Raw genomic sequence first — 22,923 nt, 5'->3', positions numbered from 1 at the left:
TAATTGACCTTAATACATCTCACATTGGAGAAATGTACTTGTGCATCACCTCAAAGTAGTACTAGTACAGTGAAATAAATGGTATATAATAAAAGTATACCTACTTAAAAGATAAAATATTATCTTATAAAAAGATAATTTAAACAAACTGTTTTTAAACAGAAATGTCAATCCAAAATTTATTCATATCTCTGGACTCAATTATTTTTCTCGGCTCTCTTTGCATGTCTTTCTGCATCAACACAGCCTGGCTTGGATTGTTAAATTGTCTGCCTTTGGTATTGCTAAATTGTTTTGCAATCCCTGGTTCCCTGACAGGAACCGTCAGTTTAGAGTCTGGTGTCTCTAAAATACCTCTTGACAATATAATCCCATAGATTCTGTTAGAGCCTCTAGTCAGCTCAGTTTTCTAACCTACCACCATGGTCATTAGGATAGGATTTTTACAGCATTTGTAGACACTAAATAATTGATTTTCCTAAGAGGTAGTGGTACCACAGAAAATCCCATACTGGTTTTGTAATTAAGACCTATTAGGTACAAACAGAAGATTACTCATCAAAGTTCTGTAATATTTCAGCTCACCTGGCCTGAAGCTCCAGTGTCCTCTCTTTGCCTGACACCTGGAAGGTATGAGGATAGTCCTCATTGCTTGTTTCCAGAACCTTCATGCCATCTATCCCAATTCTGGTCCTGACTGTGTATTTGGGCCCTCCCAGGCTGAATTTGGGCACGCAGTACAGCAGCATGTTGTTGAACTGGAGGGAAAAGACACAGACCTTAGCTCCTAAGCTGAATTACTGTATGCAGCTGACGCGGGTTATGAAAGCAGCTAATAGGAAGCATAAATGGACCATAATAATGCTCACCATACATGCCATTAAACAGAGTTGTTGCTAACAGGAAATGATTCGCTAATTTCCTTTAAAGGAGGATGATTTCCTGCTGTGCTGTTTACTAAATAGCAATGTGTGTGTGTGTGGATGCATTTTATTACATAGTGGGGACCATTTTCCATAAATCTTAGCACATCATGGGGAAAGGGTGCTCTAGTGAGGACCGATGTCTGGTCACCATGGGTACAAATGCTGTTTTAGGCTAAAGTGTTAGGTTTAGCACTAAGTTGTGAATTGAGTTTAGGTTAGGATTAGGGTTAGGTATTAACTTGTAATGGTTAGGGTAAAGGTCACAGGCTTTAGAAATGGTTTAGAAATGAATGGAAGTCAATTGAATGTCCCCACGAGGATAGAGAAACGTGCTTGTGTGGGTGTATGTGTTGGCTGCACACTACTCACCAGAAAGAGGTATCGCTCCATGGCTGAGGTGTTCCTTGCCGCCAGCTTTAGGATGTGACCCTCCTTTATAAATTCATTTGAGGGGTTAACGATGTCCTCCTCTTCTCCCAGCATCTCGTATATCTCCATCAGTTTCTTTAGGTTCTCCTGAACAGTGAAAAGAAAAGATTGTTTTAGTAAAATCAACCCAAAGCAGAGATATTCTTTTAATAGCAGATCCAGAGAATCTCCATGACTACTTACAGATTTTCTAATGGCACTGTTGGAGTGAGTGGCTGCTGTAGAAATTATTTCTAATGATTCTGGAAAAAAACAAGATAGAAGTTTCATTTTGCCATTATATGAATCCATGTTTCCTTAATGTATACAGCATTTTACACAACCAGATCTTCTGATTATGACTTAAAATGAACATGATCGGTTGAAGTCCAGACTGTCTGTCCTTTGCTTGATTTAAACTGTTTTATTTCATTTAATGTAAACTTCTGGGCTGTTGAAAATCCTGAAACTACCAAAAATACACACTACTGCATTCTTACCCCAAGCATACACTCCTACAGTACATTTAGCCATTTATTTATGTAAAACAAGTCTTATTTTTCATGACCTAGATTTTAAGTTTTACATTATTTTTTAGAAGGATGGATGAACCGTTAAACACAAAGATGCTAAAGCTATAAACTTCGTTCTATGCAACCAGGGGTCTGCAACCTTTTAAATCCAAAGAGCTACTTTATTCTGACCCCAGCAAAATAAAGGTTGCTTAGAGCTGCAAATACAACATTTCCTTTAAAAATTTAACACAAATTATAATCTTTGTTAAACACCTGCTATAGGAAATCTAGTTTGCCATTTTATTTAACAAAAACAACATCAAATTTATTTGTATTTTTAGTTTTTAACTATTTAACACCAAATGTATCCTATTAGAGTTTAGATGCCATTACATCATCATTATATTTTTGTTTTTTATAAACCTGACATAAGGTGAGCAGAAAATTCATAATGATAGAAATAACTGATCTCATTTTATTATTCAAAACTGATCTTTTGACAACTCTAGCTCCCTGCCCCAGTCCGCCGGGGTTCCCGGACCAGCTCCGGAGCTGATGGCTTGGTTTCGAATACCCTGTGTGTTTCAACTACGTGCTGCACTGTAGTCTGGTCAACCACATTATCAACAATTACGATGTTTCAGTGAGTGAGTGCTTGTTGCTATGATGCGTTTTTGCTCAGCAGCATCGCTCATTTTAAACCAACCAATCAGCACAATATTGAAGAGCATACCATAAAAGGAAGAAAACATTTTATTTCATTCAAGGGCTTTTAACCTGGCTTGAATTAGGGCTCATAGAACAGCAAATATGCCATTTTCAGCCCAACCAATGTTACACACCCTAATCAGAGGACAGCACCAGCACCAAATACCCTATAAAATTATTCTATGACCCAATTAACAAACTAAAATGCAAACCTTTCATGAACAGGAAGTGTGTTTTTTTTCCTTTGTAGGATATAATCTGAAGTAGAAAAAAACTGTTATAGAAATACAGATATAAAAACTGTTCTGGTTTTCCATTGTGAAATTTCATTTCAAATGTTTTTTAAAAGATTAAGCTAAACCTTCTTAAAATGGTATTTGTTAAAGGTATTGTGGAGGATTTTCGTAATTTTTTGAAAAGATCCACCCTCTCAGCTTTAAAACAATGCACATGCATAACCCTGTATCCACTCCAGAGAGGGAACATCTATTAAATGCGTGCAAGAGCATGCATGATCCCAATTCTCCTCATGCATGCTCCGTTTAAAAATTGCAGTTTGCATCGCTCATACAAGCTTGGATCACTTAGTTTCAAGATCCACCCAGAAAAAGAGGAACCTCCACTATACCTTTAATATACTAGTTGGTTCTTTATACGGTATTTAGCCAATATTAAGAGCGATTGTAGAGGGTCCATAGAGCCACAGGTTGCAGACCCCTGCTTTATACCTACAGACTGTGAGCTAATTGACTTAAACCAAGACATTTCCATGGGAGTAAATAAAAATAGGCTTCCACATTCAGAAAGTCTCTTAAACTGCTGATCAAAACCAGTTCACAACAGAATAAAAAGCCAAAGATAAATAAACAAGGCATCAATTATCAAGTAAAGCATGGTGTAAAGACCCAGTAATACATGTTGACATACTTTCTGCGTCGCTGCGGTCCGGGTCATCCTGAGGCAGCTTCTTCAGGTAGTCTTTCAGCAGCATCTCATATCGAGGAACTCTCTGCACCGGTTCCAACATGTGATGCTGGAGCGTCAGATTGCCACAGATTTCCTGACTCTGTCCACAAACAAAAAGGAAGGTTTTTATTAGTTTAATGTCGCAGAGGAATGCATCTGTTCACCTTTAATCCTGTTATATGGATTAAAGGCATAATAGAGGAAGCTTTTTTGCACCAAGTGTACCTGTATCTCCTGAATTATAGCCTTGAACTGTGGCGAACGGTCGGTCCACTGTTTTAGCAGCTCCATGGCCTTATCAAAGTTCTTTACATACTCCGCATACATTTTGAGAAAGGGAGTAAGTTTCTGCAGAATGTCACCAATCCGAGGTGTGGAAGTCCTGCACAGTAAAAGCAATAAGAATCACTTTAAAGGGAAAACTAGAACACAAGATATTTTAGGATAAACAGCAGATAACCAAATTTGTTATTCACTACTGAGAAAACCATAAAGAGCAAGTAAAGTATTTTTGATTTTACCACATAATATTTTCTCTAAATTAGAAATAAAATGTTTTTTGGTAAATTTTAGACGGACCTTTGTGTCTTCTGGTGGAGCTGTGGTGCTGACCTTAGAGGCCATTTTTAGTCTCTTTCTTAATGCTGAAACATAAACTGATCTTAACTAAGGCAGTAAGACTTGTAGAGCTTTAGATATTCTGGGCTCCTCTGTGACCTCATGGATGAGTCATTGATTTTATATCTCTTATGTTTTATCTCTAATTCAATTTAACCTTTAATAACCAGGTATGATATTAAGAACAAATTCCTATTTCCAATAATGCGCTCCTGGAGTAATTTTGGTGGGCATCCCACTAGTGGAAGGGTTCCAACTGTTCCTAACAAAAGGATCCTGACTAAATTAACATATCTGTTGAATAATGTCTCCCACCCAATGCATGAAGCTGTTGCTGAACTGGAGAGCTCCTTCAGTGACAGACTTCTGCACCCTAAATGCACCAGGGAGCGTAATCACAGATCCTTCCTTCCAGCAGATTTAAGACTTTATAACCACCACTGTTTCCAATAACCTCAATGAGTTGTTCCATTGATTGCAGTTTCTTACTTAGTCAGTTAAATAACGTCCTGCTGTCATTTATTTTTGGACATCTCTGTTGTTAATACTATTTTTCACATATCCATCATGGTAAAAATGTCCACTGCTGTTATTGTTTTTTTTTTTTATTCTCCAGATACAGAGTATATATATTTTAAAAACACTGTACAGCACAATACTCTATTTTGTAGAGTTCTACAATACTCTACAACAGAGGTCTTCAACAGGGGGTCTGCGACCCCTAGGGAGTCCGCGGAGGTACTGCATGGGGGTCGCGAAAGTCTTGGTTGATTACGGTACTTTTTTTTTTTTTATATTCCCTCCTGCAATTTTTTGCACTAATTAAAATGTCTTTAAATACACATTAACGTGAATTCAACACACTGTAGTAAACAGATAAATGAAAGCAGAAGATGTCTTTCAGTCATTAATGCACACATTCAGCGACACCCAGGAGCTCTTTCAAACCTGGGCACCGTTTCATTCACAACACCTGTCCCATCAACCAGGAATCAGAATCAGAAATACTTTAATAATCCCAGGGAGAAATTACTTTCGTTACATTACTCCATCTGTAATAGAGTGACTATAGGACCAGTTTGATATAACACAATTTCATACAATATATATAATTAGGGGGTCCCCGCTCCATCTCGCAATCAGTTTGGGGGGCCTTGGCCTCAAAAACGTTGAAGACCCCTGCTCTACAAGACTCACTTTGCATTGTCTTTGTACTGAATTGTGCTATATAAATAAATTTGCCTTGCCTCAACTTGCCAATTGTTTCTATTTTTCTATCTGTTATTTTTATACAAATTTCTAAGGGGCACATTGTGTGACCACTTCTACCATAACCTTTTGCTGCTGTAAACACCACGACTTCCCCACTGTGGGATAATAAAGGGATTTTCTATTCTATTCTATTCTATTCTATTCTATTCTATTCTATTCTATTCTATTCTATTCTATTCTATTCTATTCTCATACATGGTTCACTGGAATCTCTTAGGCTTTGAAGGACTTTTCAACCGAAGTCAGAGACTGTTTCTCATCTGCTCTTAAATTTCATTAGATTCTCATAAGGTGTTGCTCTTTGGGTTGAACTTGTGTTGTTAACCAGGTTATATTTCCACGTAAAGCATTTTTAGAGGGCTTACTGCACTATTTTGTATTTTTAGATGTTTAACTGAAACTCACCATTCCCCCATACGTTTTTCCAGACCAGGAAGTAGAAACTGGCTGTGAAAGGCGTGGATGGAGCTGATGTTGGAGAAGATGTTCTTCACCACATCCAGAGGGAAAGTGCCTTTATTTGCCTCCTCCGTCATCTTAGTACAGAATACCTGAATAGCCATATAAGTGGTTAGAGATCAGAAGCACTTTTTTCTTATTAAGTTGGGTAAAAGCAGCGCTGATGTACTGCAAGGCTGAAAACAGAAGTGAGACGGAGAGTTCAGAAGTTTCCTCACCTGATCCAGCAGGTTGAGTCGAGCCACATACGCCTTCTCTGTGTGCAGGAGCTCGCTGGCGATTTTATACAGCTTTTGTTCGTTTGTCTCCTGAGAATAAATAAATTAATTAATGACAACACTGTTAAGTTTGCCTTTCAGACACCCATCTAATAATATGGAATAGATAAGAGGTTGTTTAAGCAACCTATCAGATGACAGCCCTGCAAAAACCAGGAAGTGGACTATTGCAGAGGAACTCTGTTCTTTAACCTGAAAGTTCTCCAGTGTGTCTACAGAGCTAAAATGATATCTGTTTTTCACGCTGAACGAATTGCACTGATTGGGACTCCTCAGAAATGAAAGCAGAGTAATTTGACTGTTGTATAAAACAGAGTCTAGGACTGATTTGTGTATCTGTAGCACTGAACTGGATGAGCTCTGGGCTCTCATAACAGGAAATGAAAAAATGGAATAAGGGAAACGACACCAGATGACACAAAAGCATCAGCTAACCATGACTGAGAAGTACAGATGATAAGAGAGCCCTGAAAGCTGATCACAGGAGTTCCTGTTGCATGCTGGGAGATAGCCATCATGATGGAAGATTCCATGTGGTGCAGAGCCACAATAAGGCATCATTTTCCTCTGATATGTTGCTCAGAGTAACCTGAGAACAACCAGCTCCACACTTCCTCATAACTACACAAACAATGCTGTTGAATCTGCATTTTTACAGACATCATCTGTTGTTTTTCTTAAGCAAACAGTACCTGAAAAGGTGACACTTTACCTTTAAAAAGAAAAAAAAAACTGGGGCAGCTTTTCACTGTTGTATGTGAAACACTCGAACAATAATTGCAAAGACTATTTTCAGCACTCTTGTGTTATTATCGCCCCTGCTTTAGAGATGCTGTGTAACCTACTTTGTAAATGAATAACCACAATACTTTTTTAAATCCAGAATGGTGCTTCTACTTGCTCCATTTATTCCTCGTGACCTAGTCAAAAATCTCCGACTTCAGTAATAATGAGAATACATAAAATGTTTCATGTATTTTCAATGGTTTCTGCCTCTTTTCCCACCAGTCACTTAATCAACTTCACTAAACTCAAAGGTATCCATGTCTCAATCATTTTCAGCATTTTACCCTTTAAATAAAAAAAGTTTAAACTAATGAAAACATAACTTTAACCAAAGGGAGGATTAGCCTCTCTATAACAATAACAGAAGAAGTATAATGTTTTACATTAGCAAGACAATGCTGTTGTTTTTCTCTGTAAGTAGTGGTCAGATTTTATGAGTTCTTAACACAAAATCTTTAAAGTTGAAGCTGAACGACCATCCAAGTGCCTCATCTGTCAAAATCCAAATAAAAGCCGCTTAATTGCATTTGTAGTACAGATTTTTAGTAAGTTGCAGTAAGATTGCTGCACCGATGTTAGGACGTGCAAAAATTATTTGGTCCTGTCCCATTTAAATGAGCAGGTTGCATGTTTAAGAGGCAGTTTAAAGGCGGCTGTAAAAAAAAAGATTAGGTTGAAGGCCATTCAGATGGAGACATTATTGATAATTATACAAAAACTAATGATAATAAGAAACAATAATTATAGTGCACTTCACAACAGTAGCCTATCTCAAAGCTCTACCAACCATGTAGAGAAATAGAGATTTAAAGAATAAAGTAAAAAAAACAAATTAAATAAAGATTAAGTTTAAATACAGTATTAAAAAAAATGGAATATATATGCGAAAGCTGAAGAAATGCACACTTTCAGCCCCTGTGTCTCTTTGCAGGTTCCTTTTTTTGTTATTTTTTATAAACAAGCCACAATATCTAAGTTCAGTCATTATTTTTGCTTTAACTGCATAAAGATTGTCTGCTGTCGCAATGCATTAATTTGCTCCACAGATACTTTCTTTTATTTTTCTATTATTTTTGACCATACAAATATTTTAAAATGTCACAGAATCTCTCTCCACCCTTTTCACTGCACCCATGCCTCCTTTCTATCAACAATTGTTTGCGTATAATTAAAGGTATAGTGGAGGAATTTCTTTCCGGGTGGATCATCAAAATAAGTGGTCTTCCTAACTGTCAATCATTCTGGTGATATGTTTACGTAAGGCGGTCCTATGTGCTCGTCCCCATTTATACTTACTGGTGGTGAGTCATAGTGGAAAAATTGAAAATCTTCTTTTGGAAAGTAAGCTTGTATGGGCGATGCAAACTGCAACTTTTAAACAGAGTGTGTACGAGGATAAGTGGGCTTGTGCATGCTCTCGCACGGGTTTAATAGACGTTCCCTCTTGGGAGCGGGTACAGGATTGTGCATGGGCATTTATTTTTTTAAAGTGGAGAGAAATTTAAAATTTTTTTCAAAATCCTCCATCTGATGTTCCGAAGTGTTAAACAAGACACAAAAAGTGAGGTAGCTGTTGAGTTTCAGGTTTGGAAAATGATTTTGCACATGGTAAATGTTTATATTCAAATATCCTCCACCAGTTACTTTGCACGGTTGAGTCATTGAAAATATCTTTTGCATATTGGTCTGAGCTGCTAACGCAAAATACTTTACACCTATTTTTGAGATCTGCTTTGTGCGTACAACATGTTTGCACACGTTTTTTTAAGACCCGCAAACCTTCTGAAGACCAAACCCCAAGAGTTTAAAATCCAATATGTCTGCTATCAGTGCAGAATGTGGAGAAGGAGGCCAATATGAAGCCCTTCTAATGGATTTTGCCCTTTTTTATTTAAACACAGAAAACTGACATAAATATTTTAGTATTGACTCTAATTCTAATTGGTGAGGAGGTTTTTTAAAAGTAGAATATTTAAAACTCTGATGCGATTCCCAGTTCTCAGCTGTCAAAAGCTTTACAATCAACACTTAAGCTGCAGACTGTGTAATTACACCTCAGGCTTTGGTTGGAGTTATGTTACAAACTCTAGAGTTCAGTTCCTATCATGTGTTTACATCTTAAGACTGCAATCCAAGGCCTCCTGTCCTCGTCTTTCTCTTTATTTTACAAATTTTTTGCTTCAGACCTGAAAATTAATAAAGCTACAATGAGCTTCAAGCCAAAACTTTAAAAAGTGTGACACGTGACCTTTAAAAAAAGTGGTAATGTGAGAAAAAAATAAAATAAAGTGATCGTCTGAGCATCTTTAGATTGAAGCTCTAGTTGAGTGAACACAGATTGACCTGTTGGCTTGTAAAAGCAGGACCGAGCTACAGTTGTTTACTGCGGCTGATCATCTGGCTGATTTAGTATCAGTTCCACACATTTCCACTGAAGTACACCTAGGTGGCCTGTTCTGCTATAAAACTCAGTTAAGGAAGGTCTCTGCATGGGACACTAAGAAGAATCAAAGTACTCAAGGGAAACATGCTGAATTTCAACCTTAGCAGGAGAAAGAGGAAGAAAGATTGAAGTGACTTCAAACGCACATTGGTTGTGTGTAGGCAGACTGGTGTGAGTATTACAGAACCTCCTGATCTGCTAGGATTTTGAAAGAGAATGATCTCACAGATTTACACAGAATGGTCTAGAAAAGAGAAAATCCCCAAAGAAAAGCAGCTGATTGGAAGAAAAATTCTTAGAAAGAGAACAGGGTGACTAGTTCCAGGTGATCGAAAGACAACAGCATCTCAAAAGGCCACTGCTTCCAACCAAGGTCTGCAGAACATCATCGTTGCACGTTCTCCTGCTGAACTACAGCAGGGGAGGAACACAGCGTGCAATCTCTGTTAGCTAAGAAAAAAATATTAATAAAAAGAAATAAACATTAACAGTTGGGGAAAAGTTTGCAGGTTGGTGCTTCTCAGTCTGCTACATTAAGCTTGTTGGTTGGTCAGGAATCAATGTAAGGTACAAGGCAGCGAAGGTGCTTACAGCCAGTTGGAAAACATTCAGTAATGGCGCAGGAGGAAGGGTTTCGTCCCCAAATTGGTGGGATGTTTCACTTGTTCTGTCTGAAGAATACACTTAAACCCCCCTCGCCTGTTGCTGGTGGTCAGAATGCCTGGTGGTGACACTTGTATGACAGCATTGACTTGTGTCCTTAGCCTTAATAAAGTGCTTTGCAAGTACAGGTCATCTAAAATTTATTCTGACTGCCACTTGAAATATTGCACAGTCAGCTTTTAGTGGTTTTATAAGAAAGTGGAAGCTTCTGTCAAAATATCAACTTGGTCATGAGTCAATAGCTGGAGACCTTTTATTGGCCTTAAGATCAGAGAGTAGAGAGCCTCATAGAAAAGCATTTCTTTCAAGAGCACTTTCATTTAAGCAACACAAAAAGTAAGAAAAGGATGTAAAGATGGGAAGTAGGTATTCATGTAATGCAAAGGCAGAAAGGTTTAAACTGAGCCCATTTTACTGTTGCTTTAAGATTAAAGGTCAACAATCAGCGCAGAATGGCATCAGAGAATGAGAAGCTACATGTTTCATCTAAGGATGAATGCAATTTTTTCTATTCTGTAAGATTTATTGGTTGTTTTCATCCCTGAGAAAGAAAGACGGATTGGAACACAAGATATTTTTAATCTTCAGACAACAGCCACCGCCACAGAATCCCATGGGGGGGGGGGGGGGGGGGGGGGGGGGTTGTTGCCAGGGCACAAACTCAGCTGCTCAAGTGTTTGACATCTGTCTGGGCTCCTCACAAAGCATTCGTTCACTGTTTCAAACACAATTTTCCACTGTGACTCAAAGAAAGACTGGATATCTCAGCTTAGTCTGTAAAAACTAACAAACAAGATCTATGATGAACTTACCTTATGCTCCAAACTCCCCTCTTCGACCTTTTGCACAGTTTCAGTGGCTTTTTCACTGTCCTCATTTTCAGCGTGGCTCTCTCCATCAGTCCTGTCTCTGTGCTCTGGTGATAAATGATCCTCCACCTGATCTGCACTTTCCAAATCTCCATTTACAAGCTCAGCAGTCTCTATCCTCATACTGTTATTCGTCTTCTTCTCCGTCTCCTTGTCCTGATCCATCTGTGCTACCACCCCGTTCGCCCCTGGTGTCTGGGCATCCTGCGTTGTGGCCGCAGTGGTGGAGAACTTCTCCTGAATCTTGCCGATCTCAGTCCTCTGATAAGCGCGATGAACCGGGCTGCAGTTGGAGGCTTTGCTGGCTTGTTTGTGCGGTGAGCTATCTCTCTTGTTCTCTGTGCTGCTGGAGGAAGAAGAGAGCGAAAGGCAAAGGGGGAAGTGTGTCAGATCGACAAGAGCACAGAAGGAGCAAAATAAAAACTGTAATTTAGATAACCGGGTCAAAATAAAAACAAAAAGATAGCGAGACGTCTGTTTAGTAGCTGCTTAGAAGGAGTGTGGGGCACAGCGGTAAGCAGGGTGAGTTCGCACGTGGGCGACAGAGTTAAAAATAAAACCAGAGGAGGTGTAGAAACTTCTGGCTGTAACAAAGGAAGTGTGAGCAAAGTAACTGGAGGTACAGTAATAAAGAGGTACTCCCAGGTGGGACGAGCTGCCCTACTTCTACACACAGGAAACCTGCTATTCTCTATTTGCTCACAACTAAAAAAAGGACTAAAAAATTTTGAAAACCAGGAGAACAATGTTTCATTGCTCTACATCCTGCAGCTGCTTCCCCTTCTGAATGAATCACCTCACCTGTGTAACAAACAGCTGCCAGGGTAATAAATCTGTTCAGCTGATCTCAGCGTTAATTTAGAAAAACTTATCGCTGAAGAATATTGTGTGTATGGAAAATAGCCTTTGCTGATACAAGAAGCATTCTGTGTTGCAACGAGCGTTACTGCTAGTAGAAACAGGAAGTGTGTATAAATAGAGGAACAGCAGCAGGCTGGTGAAGCACTCTTTACATGAATCAGTTGTGTGTTGCAGGCCACCTGAGATGTACTAAAAACAGACAGGGCGAGCCCACCTTAGAGGGAGAGACTAAAATAAGCTACAGTAGCTACTCTGGGCCAATATTTGCTATTAAAATGAGCTCAAACATGATCTCTCTGCTCTGTTTATGAACATCACTGTGGGTTTCTAAGTAAAGAGAGTACATAGAAACAAACCGAACCAGACAAGAATAAAAGGGCAGTTTCACTTCCAAGCGTAGCTATCAGACTGTGTTTAAAGCAGCCTAGCACCATGTGAACCAGATTAGTATATTAGTGGCTTAATTCTGCTCTCAGAGCTGTGGGTGTTTCCTTTCTTCTGCTGTTGCTCTGTCTGTAATCCCCACAAAGGCAGCAGAGTTGGACTGAAAAACGATGCAGCAGACTGCAGTAAATAACTCAAGAGACAAATAGGTTCGGGCCTGAATGAAACCCTAATGTTCTCATGACGTTTAATTAAAACACTATGGTCCTACTGTATTTGCATGAATTTGTCTTATCTAATGTCTATTATATGAAACAGTACCTTAAGAATTGCTAATTCTGCTGCTAATAGAATCACAACCATTAATTATTATAGAGTTTTTGTAGTAGCTACAGGCAGTTAATTGCATTTTCATAATCATAATTTCAGATCACAGAGTCACCTCATTTTGGTCATATTACATTTTACAAGAGTAAGACGCTTCTATTTGCCCTTCAGGCCATTATGCTTAAAGTCGGTTTGCAACACCACAATTTCTCCATTTTAGGACAACAAAGGGATTTTCTATCTATTTTATTCTATTCAAAGGCACAACAGGGAAAATAGGTTTTCAGCTAGCATGCAGATCCATGCATGCATAGTATCAATACAATTACTGCAAGAATGAACTCCGCACAAAGAAGCTTTCAAGATCATAAAAAAAACAATGAAACCCTAGAGTGAAAAATCCACATGCTTGTATTCAGTGCAAAGGGTCTGTTAGTCAGAAAGTCCAGAGGGAAGTTTCAAGTTGCGGTTTTCTCGATCAGTTTGCCAAGCCTGATAAAGTAAAATGTCAAGATGAAATAAACATGCAGCATCTAGATGAGTGCTTTGGAGTTTGTTTATTTTTATTTTTTTATTATGGTTGACAGCTTTAAAAAAGGCCAATGGAGATGACAACGTCTACATACCGTCTGGACCTCTAGGCATACTGATGCATATCAGAGTTTGGTAGGATGAGGTTGGCCAGTAATTATTCATCCCTGTGATAGAGGAGGATTGGGGAACTGGGATTATGGTGGCTTTTTTCAACCAGGTGGTGAAGGGCACATGGCTTCAACACATTTCCTGGTATTCCATCCAGTCCTTAAGGATTTGAATGCATAAAAGTGAAGTGCATAGTCTTGAACTGCTAATGGTGGTATGGGCTCCTTACTGGTACCAAGATAACTAATGTTTTAAACCGTTATGGGTTCAGAAGATTTAAAATTTTTTCCTGCACACCAGTTCATCCACATGCTTGTATTCAGTGCAAAGTTAAATCCAAATTAAATCACAATATATGAGAAAAAATAAAGGGAATTTTGATTTTTGGAAAAACCTTCCAGCACTGATACAAATATTTAAATGCAAAGCTTACAAACAGTGATTTATTTTTGGTATTCAAACAAGAATGTCTGACTTCCAAGTTGGAAAAATAATAAAATCAACAAAAACTCAAAACGCAGTATGGATGCAACACCTAGAAAACACTGTAAAATATACAGTGACAAGCAAATGTTCTAGAAGAAGAAGCTTAACTGGCATTGTTCAGGACGCAATGAAATTTTATTTGATGGCATTTCTATTTGCAGCGTCAGTGTCAGATGGATATAGTTATCCACCTTCACATCCTGTGTGGTTCTCACCTCGCTACAGAGTCTCACCAAATTATGAGCCTTCCTCATCTCTAACTTTGTTATTTTTTTTATACGTGGGTCGACCTTTCACAGCAAAGTATGTGGTTTATCAAATAGTTAGCTTTAGTGTTAGTGCAAACTAATTGTGCAGCAGTCTGTTAACTGGTCTGAGGCAGCTGTGTGTTTGTATGTTTGATCCTTTATCAGTTTCTTCATAAGGGGACAGCTCTGTGTCAGACTGTTGGTGCAGCTCAGGTTGCCTGATGGAAGGCTGATGAAAACAGAGTACAGTACTCTGGCTGGGCTGGGTCATCCTGGATCTTTGTGGCCGTCTGAGGACACTGATTGAGCACATGTCCTCTAGGTGTAGGAAGCCAAAGATCTGTTTACGGTAATAACGTGGGTGCTGTTGACAGTTTAGCCGAGGTTGTCTAAGAAACTTAAAAATTGCAACCCAAGCCACTTCCAAAGTCGAGGCCTAGACCTGAGTACATTCTGGGCCTCACATTTAGGCAGTTAATTATAATATTTTATTCTTGATGGTGAGCTAAAGGTGGCTGCCCCTGCATTTAGCCACCAGTGCTTGGACCTCCTGAATGGTGCCTCACCATCAATGTTGGATCAGCCCAACAATAGCTGTACTGACCATTTGTTAATGGTGTTGCAGCCAGAAGTGGTTAACAAGGGCGTTTCTACATTGCATAACTCCCTAAGAGACAGCCACCCTAACCCCACCCTAATCCCCCCCTACTTCTGCACTTTTGAGTATAGGTGAAAGCATCTTCACCTATAACGCATCTTCTGCGGGCTTTAATTATGATCAAATATAGGATGCATCTTCTTGCACTTATGATAGACAATGGCAAAATACATTTGTGGCACAGATGACTTAAGTTGTTTTTTTTTTATTTGGGGGATTGTTCAGCTCCCTTTTGAGTCATGGGAAAAAACCTGCCCTGATCAGCTGTCTGGTTTGCTCGTACCCAAAACTGCCACCTGTGGTAAGACAGTTGTGGGCGTCATATATATACAAAACTGGGCTCAGAACACAGGACAGTAGTATTGAAGATGTCAGTGGAGGATGTGGAGGTGTCCATCCTTACACGCTGGGGTCTGTTAGTCAGAAAGTCCAGAGGGAAGTTTCAAGTTGCGGTTTGTCGATCAGTTTGATAAAGTTAAATGTCAAGATGAAATAAACATGCAGCATCTAGATGTGTGCTTTGGAGTTTGTTTATTTTTATTTTTTTATTATGGTTGACAGCTTTAAAAAAGGCCAATGGAGATGACAACGTCTACAGACCATCTGGACCTCTAGGCATACTGATGCATATCAGAGTTTGGTAGGATGAGGTTGGCCAGTAATTATCCATCCCTGTGATAGGGGAGGATTGGGGAACTGGGATTATGGTGGCTTTTTTCAACCAGGTGGTGAAGGGCACATGGCTTCAGCACATTTCCTGGTACTCTATCCAGTCCTTAAGGATTTGAATGCATAAAAGTGAAGTGCATAGTCTTGAACTGCTAATGGTGGTATGGGCTCCTTACTGGTACCAAGATAACTAATGTTTTAAACCGTTATGGGTTCAGAACATTTAAAAATTTTTCCTGCACACCAGTTCTTCAGGTTAAATTATTCACAATGTATTTTTTTTTAATGGTCGTTTGGAGTCACAGTGTAAACCAGCACCGCCCCTCCCCTGCCTGTTGCATCGTGATACTAGTGTTTCACTTTCAAATCAAAAATAAAACAACAGATATTCAAGGTGTGGAAACTACAGAGGCGTTGACCTTTCTTTGTAGCACTGCTTTAAAACTAGAGCAGACAAGCTATAAGCACCATGCAGTCTGTCTATGGCAGCAGATTAACTATCAAATAAAAAGCTTACCATCCGCTATGGTCAGAGTGTCATTCAGTTAAGATTTGGTAGGAAATAGAATCCTCATTCTGCCCTAGAAATATTTAAACTATTACAAATCCATGCATGTTTTTATTGTTTCAGTAGTTACTTTATTTGTCAGCCAGGTGGAGTGGTTGCTGCAGCTTGACGAAGGAGAGGACGCTGTGTCCAAGGGCTTGCTTTCATGGCAGACACAGCCTCTTTTCTTTTTCATCAGGGGTGCACCAATATGAATATTTGGGCTAATACTGACATCCAATTATAATATTGTTGTTACGGCCAATAACTGATGTTCGATTTCATAGGATATATATTTGCCTACCTTACCCTGCCCTTTGGACACCATGAAAGACCCACCACAGTGCTGATATTATTTCCATGGTTCTGTTCAACACCCAGAATCATAGGTGTCATGCAAACATGCAGATAGCAAATAACTGACCCCCTTTCCTCTCTTGAAACAAATAAAGCATCTATATGGGAATAAATATTGGTTGTTAATGAGCTGAAACAATTCATTGGATTAATCAAATATTGAAATAATCCTCAACTAATTGAGTAATCAATTGTCAACTGGAGTATAGAAACTAAAACATGCCTTTAACTGACAGAGCAACCCACTTAGAGCAGCAATTATACCAAGATTGAAAAAAATGTGAGCATTTTGCATCTCTTTAAAAATGCAGAACTCCTCAAGTGGAAAAGTTTGAGTTATCACCTGGTTTAATTTAGTAAAAAGTCTTCTTTAAAGAATCTTTGGCTATCCGATTATTAATGGATTAATCAAAAAAATAATGGACAGGTTAATCGATTTGCAAAATAATTGTTAGTTGCAACCCTAGTTGTTAATGTCAGTCCAAGTTTTACTTACTAGAACTGATTCTGATATTCAAAAAAATGACCAACATTGGCTGATATTGTGAAAATATTGTGCATTTCTAGTTTCCATGCAACATTGTGGCTATAACATTTTATAACATGCAACCATCAAGAATTTCCCCACCAGTTCATATCTAGGTAGTTGTTGGTGGTGAGGTCAATATGAACAGCTAATGAATACCAAACGTTGGTTGTCTGTGATATCAGTCTGACATCGGAGTTCATTTCTGGTTAAAAAAAAAAAGCATTAAAATTGCTGTACAGGTGAACTTCGGGAGTGGCCAGGACGATGACTTATTTATGGTCTTTGTTATCTTTGCCTCAAATGGACTAGTGTTTTGGGAAACAGTCCAAAAGAATCCAGTCCAACTTTATTTATAGCTCAACTTAAAAACAACATTGTGGGAACTCACAGTGTGGGAAGATGCTCTCAAAAACAGAGAGAAGAAACTTATTTCAAACACCTTTTAACAAGAAAGACTCTCTTTATGGTGTCTGTAACAAACTTGGAATATCCTAAAAAGGGCTCATATTATAAATATAGGTAATGAGGTAAGAACATAGTTAAATCACAGCAGTCAGGAAGTGCTTATAGCACACAATATACAGTTTAATAATATCATACTGCCCTTTACAGAAAACACAGTGTTTAATAAGAACATAAAACCTGGATAAATAGTCAGGCTATCAACTCTAGTTGATCCTGATGTCAGTTTGCTGCTGCTTCCCCACTTTAGTTTTAAACAGCTTAGCAGTACTGATTGACATATATATATTTGTCTAAAAAAGGAATTATTCTGAGCTTTTTGTGACTGGGATATGCTCAACCAAGCAATTTTGTGGCAAACACTCAAAATATGGACATTTGGATGAACATTTCTTAGCAGTCCTGAAACCTTGATCTAACTCTACTCTGCTAAATGGTAATTCTCCTGTTTCTTTGACTGTGACTAACTATATTTGCTCCATTTCATCCTCTACCATGGGAGCTGGCTCGGAGCTTGTCTGCCTGGCTGTGTGTTTCCTAGAAGGGGCCGCCTGAGGAGCTGGTTAACAGTTGCTTTTTGTTTCCCTGCTTCTTTCTGTATGTCAGATTCTTTCTTCTTGAACCCCAGTCGGCTTCTGCAGATGGCCACTCACACTGAGTCTGGTTCTGCTGGAGGTTTCTTACAGTTAAAAGGGAGTTTTTCCTCTCCACTGTCGCTACAAGCATGCTTGGTGTGAGGGATTGCTGAAGAGGCAATGAATTGATGCAATCAGCTCTTTTCCTTAGATAGAAAACTTTGAATCAATCTGACTGTATGATGTGTTTGGATTGTCTCGTGAAAGTGCCTTGAGATTACATGTGTTGTAAATTTGCTTTATATAAATAAACTGGACTGAATTAAATTAAACAGTGAATGACCTTTCTGGGAGAAAGTTTGGTTTGGTTTATGGGATCTAGTGCAGACAACAAGGCAGAGCGGATGTGTGCCTTAACTACCTTCTCAGAAAAGAGGTAGTTAAGCGTTTCAACATAAACCTACCTAACACTGAATGCTCATGGGAAAAAAAAGGCCAGACCTTTTTTATGCCAGAAAAACACAATAAAGCAATAAAAGCTTTTATCCAATTTTAATTTAAGTAAAGATTGTGAAAATCAGGCTTACTTATAATTTTTCATCCACAATAAAAGCTTAAGTAAAGCTTTGGTCAAAGTATGTCGCCTTTCTGCAACATTCTAATGTTTTTTTTAACAAGTGTTTGCTTACAAAGATCTCCAACAACACATAATTCCTATGAAATAATCAGATTTTAGGCCTTAAAAAATATTTTTTAGTCTACATTTTAAGCATAAAATCCAGAAATGAACTTCAGCCATGCAGTGTTGGAAGACAGCATAAACCCAGCTTGTTTAAGAGAGTATAGATAGACGTAGAGCTCCTACCTTCCTGTCCTGGGTTTTATCTGGCAACAGTAAGACTCGCTGTCCCCTGGCTGAATGAGCAGCAGTGTTTCCCCTCGCCTGTACAAATCTCCTCTCATCCCCTCACTAACGCTTGGCTTGTCAGACACAGACTAATCTCCACTCACTTCTGCTCCGACTCTGTCTGAGTTACCCTCATTTAGACAGACCTGAGGACTTCAAGCTGACTACTTCTGCTTTTGGTATTCTTTAAATAAACCTCCTTAAACTCAAATGTTAGGTAATAAAACCTTCAGTTACTTGACAGTGATCTTGAGGGTGTTTTGTTACAAAACAGTTAGCCAGTTAACCATTTAGTTATTATAAGCTCTATTTTTGTCAGATCTGCAACCTTTAAATTACAAAGCTAATTTGACCCTCTATCCAGCTAAATAGAACAAATAATGTTACACTGTCTAAATAAAATAGAGTTCTCAGCCTTATTACAAAAAACACTATAGGACTTTTTAAAAACATCAGATCTACTTAAAATTATTACGAGCCGTTAAGGTCCTAAGAGCCACTTACAGGTCTGCAGGTTGCAGACCCCTCTGCAGTATAGCATGAACCTTCAATTACACATCATTGAGAGCAGAAAGCTAGTACCTGTTCTCCTCAAAGCGGCTGATCAGGTCCGACACTTTGGATGGTTTGAGCTTGTCGCGGGTTGCAGCCCCTGATTTTCCTCCCCTCTCCTCCATGATGAGTCTAGTTGGGGATTTCTGGACGTTGCACAAAGGGGACAGACGTGGCGACACTGGGCTCAGAAGGTGTGCTGGCTTTTGTGGCACTAAAGTGGAATCGGACAAAGAAAACAAACTTGATTAATGATCAAAGCATTCCTGATGATTTTACCTGCTAGAAATAATCACACTGCAGTTTCAATCTGAAGCTGAAGAGGGCAGCAAAAGCTACTGTAAATGACAACCTACCAAACTTCAACTCTCAATAAAGGCAATACATTTACCCCACCATTAAAAAGCATTACACCCTAAAGGCATAGAATGTTTCTGCTTTTTTGTGTTTGTAATCAAGAAGATGTCAATATTAAATAAAGATATATGGGTAAACCTATAAAGATAATTGCATTTATTAAAGAACAGATCTATAAAACTTAACCTGGCTCTAGGACTAGAAAGAACTTCTACCTTTTCCTGAATCAGGAATTAACACCGGCCACCTGAGCTCAATTTCACTAAAGAACCCATGCATGATTATTGCCAGACCCACAAACATAAGAAAAGACTTCAAAAGAACTTAACTGACAACTATATAAAGAAAAACAGATAAGAAAACCAAGTCACACATCTTTGCAAATTGATTTCCAAGGCTTTGGGACTCCATCAACTAGAGCCATTGTTCACACCTGAGGAAAACATGGGAAAATGGAGAATCTGCCCAAGAGAGGCTGACTGACCAAATGTATGCTAAAAGCTCCTCAATGACTCATCCAGGAGGTCAGAGATGAACTGAGGATGAGTTAAAAAAACAAAACTCTGCAGGCCTCAGTAAAGAATTTGTGATTTAACCACAAAAAAGAGAGATTGGGTAAAGAGGGATTTCAAGTTCCAAGACCAGAAAAACTGGTGATATAACACAACATCCTGTCTCACACTTACAGTGTGCCTCGACAAGGCATCAGGTTGAGGTCAGTTTGGGGTTCAGTTCAATTCAGCCTTTTTATATAGTGCCAATTCACAACACATGTCATCTCAAAGCACTTTACAGATAGAATTCAACCACATACAGTTAAACTGATTCAAAGTTTTCTCTCTAAGGAAAACCAGTTGATTGCATCAATAGGCCAATATTTATTCCATTGAGTTTATCTCTCCCTGATCTTAACATTTATTTGCTTATCTTAAACCTAGAGATGTGTAACTGGAAAGAAACAATTTCACATTTCCTCAGTTTACAGGTAGTTGATTTACAGCAGTGAGAAGAGAGAAGTTGTTCATCAATATTTTTGTAGAATGATTAACTCAGCTCAAACAAGAGGTTCACTGGTCTCACAGCTAACTGATTCAATGACTAATGGCACAACACACAGTCATACATGAACCTGTAAATCCTAAATCATTTAGCACATCTGCTTTTCTTCTAATTTACACAATAATAGACTTAATCTATAATAATAAGCCAACATGTACCTTGTGGTTTAGGCGGCAGATGAGTCCTGCTTCCATGTACTCTTCCATTGACCCCTCCCCTGTTCTTATCAGCTGTTCCTGCAATCGCCCGACTCAGACACTCCTGCAGGATGGGCGAACCGCGGCTGACTTTGATCGGCGAGCCAAAACCTAGAGCTTAAGGGCAAAAGACGAAGAAAGAACATCCATCCATGAAAAGATTTTCACACCTGAAGGTAAACACAGATGGTCACACTAGAGCTGAAACAATAAATCGGACTAATTGGGAATAATTGATTATTGAAACAATGATCAACTAATTTAGTAATAAGTAAGTAGAGAGACTAAAAGATGCCTTTAGTTGTCAGAGCGACCAATTTAAAGGAGTAATTTTATCAAAATTGTAAAAAATACATAAGCATTTGGCATTTAGGATTAAAAAAATGTTTCTGTAAGGAACCTTTGGCTATCAGATTATTAATCGGTTAGTTGAAAAAATAATCAACAGATTAATTGATTTGCAAAATAATCGTTAGTTGCAACCCTAGGTCACACCAAAACACACTTTATCACGATAAAGGGAAGCTGTCACAATGTTTCTGATGGCAATGTAATCTAGCAGACTCTGTGTTTTACATTATAGCAGCGGCAGGCACTAAGATGATGCTGAGGAAATGCTAAAGAATTTTCATCATATTTCCTCACAACTTCAAATTAAGTTTATTGTTGTCCAGTGAATTATAAAGAATGCTCTGATTATATAAGAACTGTCTTTACTTCTCTTTTCTTGACCTTTTGACTCAATCATACGTATTTCTGTTTGATTTCCAAAGTGTGCTCATGTAAAGGAGATTATTCAGGGGGTTGAATCAAATCTGATACTGCAATAGTCAAAGCCCAAATTAAGAGTTTGGATTAGATTAAATACTTGCAGCAATATTTTTTTTCCACCCTGTTAATCTTGTTTTTGTTTGAATTCAATGAGGAAAGCTAATTTGCAGCATTGGGTGAATAATTGTAGCTGTAGAATGTTTTGTTAATTAGAACCTAAATTGTTCACCTACTTTATTATCTACAGAATTTTGCCTCAAAACCTTTTAAATATGAATGACCAGAGTTACTGTAGAGCTTCATCCTCAGCATTCAAGCTGCTTGTTTTACATAAAATGTTTTTTTTTTTATTTGTCCCTAACCTTCTTGTTTCCACAAAAGCAAGTTATGTAATTTGCATGAAACAGAAGAAAATACAGTAGAATTATACTGATTTATAATGCATTTGAAAAACGAAGGTGCAACCAAAACCACCTAATTTACATTTTGTGAAGGAAATTCAAAGGTTTAAATCAATCAAATGTAACCTTAATGTTGTGGCTTGTAAACCTGATTACCGGTAAAAGAAAATTCTGATTTTTTTACTTATAAGCATGTATGTTTCTTTCTATCTGGAGCTGTTGCACTGGTTCGTCATGCAATATCAAGCAAAGAGATCCTTTACAGAACAAGGAAGGTCTAACAAGTGGAGTTTCCAAAACAATAATTACTCTTCTCATTTTGCATCTAAAATTACAGATATGCCTGAAACCTCACAGAGCAACCCTAAAGCATTTGAAAAGAACTCTCTAAGCGGATGACTTGTGAATATCTACCCATTTATTGTAGTCACAAGCATAAATGTGATTAAGATGAACCGACAAATACTTGATCTCAGTCTGTTTAATGTATTCAAGCAGATAATCTCACTAATGAACCAACTGATGAGCACCTCCAGTGAGATTTTTCCCAAGGCAGCTGGTTCCAGGCAGCACAACATGAGTGTTTAGATGAAGCAGGCAGACGGATTTAATGGAGCGACTGACACAGACAGGCAGTGTATATAGGAGACTATGTCTACCTCGCTCTGACCTCATAGCACCCACTCATACACAGACACTACAGGATCCTTTATGAAGCTGATTGCTAAGGAAAAATGCCCTTATAAGGAGTCACTTTTGCTGCGCTTCTAAATATTAGGTCTGTTCATTGGTTCCCATTTAAAGGGGCCACTTCATCTAAGCTAGATACAGAAACTGGAGTTAGAAGCATTTACTGTGGTAAACAGCAGTGATTTGCCCTAAAATAAAGAAAAGCCTTTAATACAGAAGCAAAACCTTCCACTTAAAATTCCAGAAAAATCAAGCTTTTAATTTGAGTGAAATTAAATGGAGAAAAAAAAAATATAATCAACAACATTAAGAATTAATGTTTTTTTTTATTCC

At 38.3% G+C, this 22,923-nt stretch overlaps 1 protein-coding gene across 7 annotated transcripts in view; it reads right to left on the bottom strand.

Annotated features, from left to right (window-relative positions):
• Positions 1-22,923, bottom strand: part of fgd4a (FYVE, RhoGEF and PH domain containing 4a) — a 78,411-nt gene that overhangs the window by 3,829 nt on the left and 51,659 nt on the right. For 5 of the 7 annotated variants that reach the window (XM_038306227.1, XM_038306229.1, XM_038306231.1 and 2 more), the window contains 10 exons: positions 20,690-20,845; positions 19,146-19,329; positions 10,855-11,257; positions 6,091-6,180; positions 5,819-5,964; positions 3,749-3,905; positions 3,485-3,623; positions 1,539-1,597; positions 1,296-1,442; positions 586-758 (listed from right to left, as the gene is read on the bottom strand). In XM_038306227.1, coding sequence (XP_038162155.1) covers positions 586-758; positions 1,296-1,442; positions 1,539-1,597; positions 3,485-3,623; positions 3,749-3,905; positions 5,819-5,964; positions 6,091-6,180; positions 10,855-11,257; positions 19,146-19,329; positions 20,690-20,845 — 1,654 coding nt within the window. Of the gene's footprint in view, positions 1-585; positions 759-1,295; positions 1,443-1,538; positions 1,598-3,484; positions 3,624-3,748; positions 3,906-5,818; positions 5,965-6,090; positions 6,181-10,854; positions 11,258-18,521; positions 18,545-19,145; positions 19,330-20,689; positions 20,846-22,923 lie in introns of those variants that run through there. The other 2 variants (XM_038306228.1, XM_038306233.1) reach the window with 2 other exon arrangements.

Source organism: Cyprinodon tularosa, unplaced genomic scaffold, assembly GCF_016077235.1.
Source record: "Cyprinodon tularosa strain WSP-4 unplaced genomic scaffold, ASM1607723v1 ctg576, whole genome shotgun sequence".
Classification (NCBI taxonomy): Eukaryota; Metazoa; Chordata; class Actinopteri; order Cyprinodontiformes; family Cyprinodontidae; genus Cyprinodon; species Cyprinodon tularosa.
The sequence above is the reverse complement of the archived record's forward strand: the minus strand, read 5'-3'. Positions and strand labels throughout refer to the sequence as shown.